The sequence below is a fragment of the Cinclus cinclus genome, chromosome 2 (genome assembly GCF_963662255.1).
Source record: "Cinclus cinclus chromosome 2, bCinCin1.1, whole genome shotgun sequence".
Lineage (NCBI taxonomy): Eukaryota > Metazoa > Chordata > Aves > Passeriformes > Cinclidae > Cinclus > Cinclus cinclus.
Genome location: NC_085047.1, coordinates 69155144 through 69164866, shown reverse-complemented (window position 1 = coordinate 69164866; position 9723 = coordinate 69155144). Strand labels below are relative to the sequence as shown.

The following is a 9723-nucleotide window of genomic DNA, read 5'->3' as shown; positions in this document are numbered from 1 at the left end:
ACTCCCTGTGTGACTTTCAGGAGGAGGCCATCCTTAAGTGTTCAAGGTTAATAGGTGGTTTTCAGTCACAAAGAGATCATGAGGGGCACAGAAGCTGTTTGCAATATCTAACACTTCCTTTTTAAGTTATAAAAGTGTCATTTTAACGGATCTATTCTGGCCTTGTCTAAACTTTGCAGAATTAGCCTATTCATCACATCTGTTTTCTTGGCTCTAACTCTGTCAGCCTAACTCAAAGATTGTGGATTCTGCCTACAAGAGAGCACTGCACTCAACAACTTCAACTCATTTCAGTGCAGTAATTTCAGTTTAACTGCAACAATGGCATCTCTTTCAGGACTGCAGTTTGTACTGGGGGAGTTTATTCCCACCCAGCTGCACATTCAGTCTGAAAAATTAATTAACACTCCCCCCCCCCAGGTTGAGAGATGCAAAGAAAGTGAGAGGTCTCTCCAACCCCTGTACCCAGAAGGAATACTGGCCTCAGAAGGAACTCATGTATGTTTCATTACAGGGCAACTCCTACAGTGACAACTGGTACCTTTAAACTGAGGATAGTGTTCAAAGTGTGAAACAGACCCATGTGGGTGGATGGAGAAATCCCCACATCACTGGCAACATCACTGGCAGTGTGATCTATGGGCTTGGTTCTTGTGATTCTGTTTCCCTTCAGAGCTTTGAAAGCTGGTTTGTGATGTTGAGGCTTTTTCCTGGGAAGATAAAGGTGGGTTTAACAACACAAAGTCATAAAAACATGAATCAGTGAGAATGTAACTTCTGTTGACAGGCTCGCTGCAGCCCCTTTGACTTCCCTAGAGCCTCCTGCATTACCCTCCTGGTGATATGGTGCTTGGTTGTTGGCTGGGGTGAAACCATGACAGTATCTTAATCCAAAGCTGAGCTCAGTCACAAGAGCTTGTGACTTTGGCTGAAAAGACTCAGGTTTTTCAGTCTGAGGCAAAAGATGAAGAAGTTTCACTTAACAGTGGAAGTAGCAGCTTGAAGAGAGGTGTGCTCATACCCTCATTCCTATTCTATTACCTCTCAAGCTCATCCTGTTAAGTGATAATGCAATTCAACTAATTAATTTCAGTGACTTTCTGAATACAAGGGTAATTTTTTGCCCATTCTTATTATTTGAACCCAAGCACTGTGTATTCTTCTCTCTGGCTGCAGCTTGGCTCAAGCCAAATAAAACTGCTGAGTTGGGTTCCTGTGTTCCTGCTTGGCCACAAAACAGCACTAACCTCTGCAGGAGCACTATTCATTCCAAGGCTAGTTTTAAAAACAAAGTGAGCAGTGAACACTTGGAGATGATTACATTGTTGCAGCTGTGGTTTTTCAACGTGCAGGTACCGCAGTAGTTTCCAGAAAGCCAGTGTTCCTCTGGCTTTGGTCCCTTGGGTTTCAACTAGTTACCTAAGTGCTCTAGGCTGAGCCTGGGACAGGACTCAGAGGACCACTATGAAAACATCACTACCAGCAAGAGGCTGCAATCACATTTTAAAGGCAGCTCTGTGACAAGCATGGATTTTTAACTCCATTGTTGATGTCCCACAAGCTGTCAGCTTTTTTCTTATTAAGATTTCTATGCTTTCTTTAAAAAATTGAAAGGAATATACACAAATTCAATGAAGCTGACACAACTGAAGCTTCAAGTAGACTTCAGGATAGACTGGTAGAACACTGCAATTATGTATGAGTTGACATCAAAACATGCAGTTGGGCTTTTATCTGTGCCCCAGAACACACATGAATCTAAAGAAGAGCCATCTGTATTGTGTTTACAGGACAGTTGAAGGAAGCAAAGTGCTGAAAAAGCATCATCCATGCCATCCTCCAGTACATTCACTGCTCCAGAATACCAGAGAATGCTTCATAGGTCCCAGCTGTACAAACCAAAGAACTACAGTACATCAGGGCAAGGCACATGTTTAAGGAACTGGACACATCAAGACACTCATGTTGAGCGAGTCATTCCTTGTAACTTGTGTCCCACCTCTGTTGGTGGCCAGGTGCCATCTTCTGCCACATGGCCATGCATGTGGAGAGCACCTGAGCCCAGAGCAGACAGCTGCCTCCTCCTTCCCCCTCTGGCACTGCAGAGGTCAGCCAGAGGAGCCACTGCAGTCTCCATGCAGGCAGCAAGGGGCCATGGTTACATAGAAGCTGGCCAGGTCAGAGAATGCTAAAGCATTCATCAATGTGTTATACAGGTACTAAGAAAACAAATGCAGAGTCTTTCACCTAGTACAGCAAGGCTTTCCCAACACAGTGTTTTACAGTCAGTAGTGAAACATACAACTCTAACACCATCATGGGTAGTGCTCCGAAATCCTCAAGAATATTCTGTCATAAAGGCAAGTTTTGTTCTTCAGTAGGCAGTCATATACCAAAGGATGCTTTGCTTCCAACAGGCAAAGCGACCTCTTCATAAATTATTTTGAGATAAGGGGACTTCATAGGTAAAAACCAGTATTCCAAGTTGTAGAAGAGGTAAAACTGATGATTCAAGATAACATGATCAATTATTTTGAAAATATCCACAAAAAACTCTCTGACACTCTGATGAGGTTTAAATGGATTGTAAAAGTCTCTTATAGCTGCTGCCAGTGTCTTGTTTCCTTGTGGTCCAAAAATAGATGTTTCATTCCCCAAATAAATAGGTTCTCCACTGAATAAAATGATGCTTGTATAGTTTGTTTGTATCTTCTTAAATACAGCTCCTAAATCAGCTAGCTTCTGATAGGTTCTCAGTATAAACTTGGAGCACTCGTAAGAGTCAAACCACACCGTTGACTTTTTGTCAGGACTTGCTTGAACTGTCCAGGTCTCATAGTAAATGCCAGTCTCATTGTCATATTTCACCCACTGTGCCATGTCATTAAACATGGCTCCTGTAAGAGATTAAAATAAGTATAGGTAAAAAATGCAGGATTCAAATTTTTTTCCATCTATTTCAAGGTTCACCTGTCTCCCCTGCAAAAGTTTACCTACACTATCTCACCATACACAGACACAAGGCTTAGGCTGGAAGGGCAAGGGATAACCCACTGAATAAACTACATTTACATGCAGGTTATTTAAACTGTGATTCCTTTTTCTGATCCTTTTTTTCCTACTATACCAGAACATTCAAGCATCAGAGAATCATGACACTTCTCATTTTGCTTTATCCATGCAATCAAACAGGGCAGAGATAGTACAGTCTATACAGTCAACAAGAGATGCTGGCAAAATGCTCAGCAGACCAACAGACATTTCTGCACTTCAAGTTTAAACTAAATTCAAAAATTCAGAACAGAAATTTTCATGTCTCTTCACAAAAGAAATGCAGACTGAGACACCCTGCTGATTTAGCAGCTCCGCAGCTGGCAAAGCTGAATTGAGCCAAATTGTGAGCAGGATGTAAGACCACTAAGATGGGATGTTTTTTGCATCTTTTTGCTCTCTGAAGGAGCATGTTCAGCTTATGATGCTGTTCTTCTGTGCTTGCATCCACTCACCCTCTTTGATTAGAAATCTGAAAGTTATTGTGAAATTCTGAAATTCAGACATCTCAGAGATGCTACTTCTTTAAAAGTTTCAAGGAAATGGAAAGTGAGAGGGGAGGAGGACTGTAACAGTGCCTCCACGAGGCACCAGTGTAGCTTCACCTTTCTTGGGCATTAAATAATCCACAGAGAGGGGAAGCATGACAAGTTCCCCAGCTGTATGAAAAATCTTAACTTGGTATTTGTACAAATCCTACTGTATCAGGCATCAAATACTTCAGTCACAAACTACAAACTCACTCAAAGGAAAGCAGCTCAACTTTGCTTCTTTGTTTAAAGAACTGCCTAGAACTTCTTAGCAGCACTGGATAGATTATTCAGAGACTGAGGCCCAGCAAAGCTGCTAAGGGGGGAAGTGGGCACACACAAAGCAACACATCACACGAGCTATAAGCTGACTCTCCACTGTGTCTTGCACACTACATCAGCTTTAGAAACTAAGTGGTTTTGGCCACACAAAACATTAACTCTCCTAGTCCTCAGTGAACTTTTTTGCAAGTCATTCACTCTTACTAGAGCAATCAATCAGATTTATTTGAATGACGTTTTTACTTTAGGAGTGCAGTGATCAGTATATACCAGGAAACACTTCTAATGATCACCTGTGTATTTTGAGGTGTAAGGCCTAGCTTTGTTCTACAACATATGACAGAGACCTATTACTGGGGACATTTCCACCATTTTCAGGACTTGTAATGAGTGGGATAGAAAGAGATTAATATTTTTATATCTTTGAGACTGCTTCTAAATATACCTTGTTTGCTCAGTAATGCACATGCTTTCAACAGTTTTTCTATCTCAGCAGTCATCTGCTACTTCACAATAGAAGTTTTTGTTTTGGTGAGGCCATGTGAAAAGAGTCCATAATGACTCTATATAAACTGTTTGGCTATTTTAACACTCAAGAGACTCAAGTGTTTTTGTACAGCAACACCAAATGACTTTCACTTAACAGCTCTCCAGTGTGAATTGTTCAAAAGGCAGCAGCCTCATGCCACTTTCTGTATTCAAGAGAGTGTTTTAAATTAGCATCATTGATTAACACTGCAAATAACCTACAGAACATAAATTAAAACATACTGCTTTACAAAATACAAGGCTGACTCTGTATTTTGTATTAGCAATATCCAAAGCATCTAAAATCTACCTGATATTGTGGTCACAAGAACTAAAGTTCCATTTGCCTTCCAGTGTGCGTCATCTATTCCTTCATAAAAGCAGGCAGCTCCCTGGTTACACCAGAATGGTGCATCCATGCCAGGCCGTAGATGTGGAAATGTGCAGTTCCCAAGCTGGAAGAGCTCATACCACTCCATTGTGTAGTTTTTGCCTGTTAGAGAGCTCTTGAAACCCACAGCATCATGCATAATTTTCTGGAAAATAAATAAAAATAATAATAATAATAAAAAAAAAAACAAACCACCAAAACTTTTATTTCATAACAACTTCAGCTTGATCTGCACAGAAGGTAAGATGCTCAGGAGCTGTTGTGAAACAGGGCGAGAAGAGGGGAGAGAGTTCCTATAACATCTTGGATTCAGTAACACTAAAGCACAGCACACCAGACTGCATGACACACATACTTTTATCAGAGCATCATGCTGTCTCAGTGGTTGTATATTCATCCATTGTAAAATCTGTCACTGAAGGCAGATACTCAGTGGGAACTCATCATCAAGACTCAAGCTGACTTTTGAATCCTTAACTTCATGGGAGTATCAGAGAAATAAAGAGAGGAACCAAGTTACCAAAACCAGATCTTCCTAATGAATGCCATAAAACTAATGATATAAATACTTCATTTAAAAGCTGTACAGTAAAAACATAAATCCAAACTTAGTTAACAACTGATACAACAGTATTTGAATCTATTTCCATTTTTGACTCTCTGTGCTTCAGTTTGATCCACTAATATTTCTTTATTAATTAGGAATTGTGCTTGGAAGATTAATTTTGCTACTGCTGTAACTATAAATATTAGTAAAGCTGAGACTTCATATTTGCATGACTCCATGAATGGAGACTTCAATTCCATACTGATCAAAACACTCAAGAAAGAACTGTAAAAGCAACCAACTTGTCATGATCCACTGTTCTGACCAGCTGGTTGTGTGCTCCTGACAGATACCAATGTCCAAGCAATTATGTGAGTTTTTAACAAGCGAAAAAATAATACCCCAAGCAACTATTTTATCTGATATAAGGAGACAAATAGAAACATTTTCTTGATGTGGATGACAGCACAGAAGAAAAGACATCTAAGACATAATGATGTGCGTATACAAAGCACTCATTATACAGCTGCATGGGGGAACATGTTCAAACCCACCAATGACACTGCTCATGCTCTTGTCTTTAGCTGAATTAAATCCTGTACATTTTGTATGAAACTTAGTGCTCTTTTAGTATCCTCCCTAAAGATAGCCTTGTGTGCTTCCATGCATGCATGCATATCCCAACTTTACAGCTCCCGTTCTTGACACCTGCTGTTAAAGTCAGCTGAATCTGGCATTATTACTTTGTTAAAAACACCACCTTACCAAATGTCCTAGTAGGTCCCCATACTTGAATTCCCATACTGGAGCCTGTAATCTATACACTTCAATGACATCCTCTTCTTTCATAACTGGAATGGCAGAGCCAGTGGGACAGAAGGTGTAACGAGCTTGGCAGTAAGGATCAGTTTTTGGACGGTAGTCAAAGCGCCTGTGTTGAGAAAGAGAAGCACACAGAATGACAAGCACAGCTAGAGGCACTGCCATGGTTTCCTGAGGGGGACAAAGTGTCCAGCACCCCCAAAGACAGATTCTGTGACCCAGACTCTGCAACTCTTGGAGTACACAAGTTCATAAGGCTGCTGGGGTGCACATCTGCAGACACAGGACTTTGGGACTCATGGCTCACAAATGGAATTCATGTTGTACTGATCATGAAGGAGTGGAAACAATACAGATTACAAAGGGTGACATACTCACAAGATCAGAGACACTGGTGTCTGATCACCAGGTAAAGGATAGTTTGAGATCTGCCTCAAAAATATTCTCCTGGCAATTTCTTTACACAGCGATTGATCAATTTGTTATTGCTATTCTAAAGTAAGAGGTCCCCAGATGCAGCTATTTGGACTCTACAATATTGCCAAGATCAGACAAAGAATTAATCCCTCTATGCTAATTTCAATAAAGAGGTCTAAGAACGTAGCTGGGATCATTGTCTCTACTTCATTCCTATTAAACCTCAAAAACTGAAGACCTAATCCACTTCCTTATCACACTATATACAAACAGCAAAGGATCTTTCTGACAAGTGTATGGGGGATGTGTGGCCAGGTTTTGGTAGCAGGGTGGCTTCTGTGAGAAACTGCCAGAAGCTTGCCCCATGTCAGGCAAGGCCAATGCCAGCCAGCTCCAGGATGGACCCAGCACTGGGCAGGGCTGAGACAATCAGGAATTACGGCAATACCCTTGTGATAACAGATTGAAGAAGTAAAAAAAAAAAAAGTTACTGCATCAGTGTAACTGTGGCCAGAGAAAAATGGGGTTAGAATATGCGAGGCACAGCCCAGCAGACACCAAGGTCAGCAAAGGAGGAAGGAGCAGGAGCTGCTCGAGGTGCTAGAGCTGAGATTGCCCTGCAGCCCACACTGGAGCAGGTGGATCCCTTAAAGAACACTTTGAACCCACAGAGCAGGCTGCAGACCTAAGGAGAGAAGAGCCCATGCTGGAGCAGGCCTCCTGGTAGGACTTCTGACCCTCTGGGGGACCAGTGTTGGAGCAGACTGTGCCTGAAGGATTGCATGGAAGAGTGACCCATGTTGGAGCAGTTCATGAAGAACTGTTGCCTGTGGGATAGACTCAGGTTGGAGAAGTTAATGGAAAGCTGTCTCTTGTGGAAGGGAACCCACTCTGGAGTAGGGGAAGGACTCCTGTCCCTGAGCAGTGGCAGGAACAGCATCTGATGAAATGAGCATGACCCCCATTCCCCATCTCCCTGCATCACCAGGGGGAGGAGGAAGCACCTGGGAAGGAGAAAGGTGTGGGGCAAAGGTGGTTTTGAGATTTATTCTATTTCTCATTATCCTGCTCTTATTTTGTTAGTAATAAATTCAATTAATATCCCAAAGCTGAGTCTGTTTTGCCTTGTGACAGTATTTGGTTAGTGATCTTTCCTCATCCTTATCTCAACTCCTGAATCCTCAAAATACCTTGCTGAATTTTCTTTCCCCCACCCACTTGTGGAGGGGAATGATGAAGAGACTTTGGTGGGCACTTGGCATCCAGCAAGGATAAACCCATTGCAACAAGTCTTCCTGTTCCAAGATCCTTTTGTCACTGTATTTCACTTAAAACAAGGTTCCTATGTTCCTGTTACCAAGAAAAATTGGCATACGCAGCTTGTCTAGACCTTGTCTGGTTACCCTGAGAGTTTAATATATTCAGCTGCCCAAGGGCTACTGACACAAATACCCCAGCCATGAGATGACTCAAGGACACAGGACTTCCTGAGCAATACTAAAACCACCAGCTCAAGTGAGGCATTGATAATTTTCCCTGTGGACTTCTTCCCCCGGCTTTCTGGGAACTCCAGCATATCTGCCTTTGTTTTGTCGGGGGGGGGGAGGGGGGGGAAGGAAATAAAAAAGCAATCCTCAAATCCTAACGAGTATGTCTGAAAAAAACACACAGAAAACAAAGACAGGCCGACCACATAGTCAAGTCCTGTTTCTACCTTGCCCACCTTACATTTTCAACTATCCCTTGCACTGCACCTTGCACGTGACAAGGTAACAAGCATATCAAGAAACAATGAAACCCCACATTTCTGAGCATCTCACACCAACGGGATTGTGCTCCAAATGTGACCCAGTCCTTTAACTCCTGAACTTGCTGGAAAATCCCAACAACTCACGACTGTAAGATCAGCTCCTTCAGGTATCACCTGACGCAAATTTAACTGCTGGGAATTACGAAACAAACTCTCAAAATTTCAGGTGTGCATTATTAAGGTACAGTTAAGCATTGGTAACTACTCCCTTTGCAAACAGCAAACCGGCACAAAACACACAATCAAGCGTAGCCCTTTGAAGGGGCTCATTTCCTCGGCACAGCCCAATCTATCGCTATTTTCACGCCACAATGTGCAGTCGCCTGCTCTCCCCGACACCACCAGGAATTCTGGAGCAGCGAAGGGGATTTTGTGCCGTTTAATTTGCCACCAAGTATGACGTTAAGTTACATTTTAAAAGCTAAACAAGCCGTACCCTGATTTCCTCATCGCCGCCTTTTCTGAGGGAAATAAAAGTGTTTAAAGGCGGGCAGTCATTCCCGGGGCACCAATCCCTCCCGCTGCCGAGAGATCGATCGCAGCTCTCGGCCTGCGATGGCACCTCGGCTCCCCCGGCGAGCGAACACGCCAAGCACCCTGTCAATGATCAACACCCCGAGATTAAAAAGGGGAAGCGTTCCGCGGCCTTTCCAGTCCCGCACACCGAGAGGCAGAGGCAGCGCAGCGCCGGCCCTCCCTGGGCACTCACCTGTAGGGCACGGGCCAGCGGAGCCCCCCGGAGACACACGGCGCCAGCACCAGCAGCACCAGCAGCAGCAGCCGGGAGCAGCGAGCGGTGTCCATGGCGGAGCCGGAGCTGCCGCAAGGGAAGCGACGGGCCCGGAGGAGGCCGGGCGGGAAGGAGCCGCCCACGGGGCCGGGCAGGCCGGCGGTGCCCGCCGAGCCCGGGCTGCAGGCGGGGGCCCGACGGAGCGGAGCTCCTCCTGCTCCTCCTCGTTTTGCTCCTCCCGCGGGAAACCGGCCGAATCGTCCCTGAGAAACGTCGGCCGGCTGAGCTGCGACTGTGTTTTCTGCAGGTCCGAGCAACTACGCGTTATTGTCGTTTAGCTGCAGTAGGGGTTGTCTCTCGTTTCACGCATTGCTTTGAAGACGTGTCAAGGCTGGTGAAGGGTCTGGAGCACAAATCCTACGAGGAGCACCTTGAGGGAACTGGGGGAGTTTAGCTTAGAAAGAAGGAGGTTTATGGGGAGCCTTATCATACTTCTACAGCTCCCTGAAAGGAAGTTGTACAGGTCGGGGTCGGTCCCACGTAACCAGTGACAAGATGAGAGGACATAGTTTTAAGCAGCACCAGGGGAGATTTAGGTTGGACATTAGGAAGAAC

General features: G+C 44.0%; 1 protein-coding gene across 1 annotated transcript; it reads right to left on the bottom strand.

Annotated features, from left to right (window-relative positions):
- Window positions 1-1803: 1803 nt before the first annotated feature.
- On the bottom strand, window positions 1804-9197 carry CLN5 (CLN5 intracellular trafficking protein). The gene is made up of 4 exons (XM_062514800.1): window positions 9088-9197; window positions 6095-6260; window positions 4702-4927; window positions 1804-2897 (listed from the first exon to the last, which is right to left on the bottom strand). The coding sequence occupies exons 1-4, from the start codon at window positions 9180-9182 to the stop codon at window positions 2386-2388; spliced, it is 999 nt and encodes a 332-aa protein (XP_062370784.1). The 5' UTR covers window positions 9183-9197; the 3' UTR covers window positions 1804-2385.
- Between the last annotated feature and the right edge of the window lie 526 nt (window positions 9198-9723).

Bases quoted from the DNA above. Each gene is read 5' to 3' on its own strand.
- CLN5 (XM_062514800.1), bottom strand. From the start codon at position 9,182: ATGGACACCGCTCGCTGCTCCCGGCTGCTGCTGCTGGTGCTGCTGGTG. The intron at 6,261-9,087 runs GTGAGTGCCCAG...TTCTCAACACAG, and splicing joins CGCTGGCCCGTGCCCTACAG to GCGCTTTGACTACCGTCCAA. The intron at 2,898-4,701 runs GTAGATTTTAGA...AATCTCTTACAG, and splicing joins TCTTGTGACCACAATATCAG to GAGCCATGTTTAATGACATG.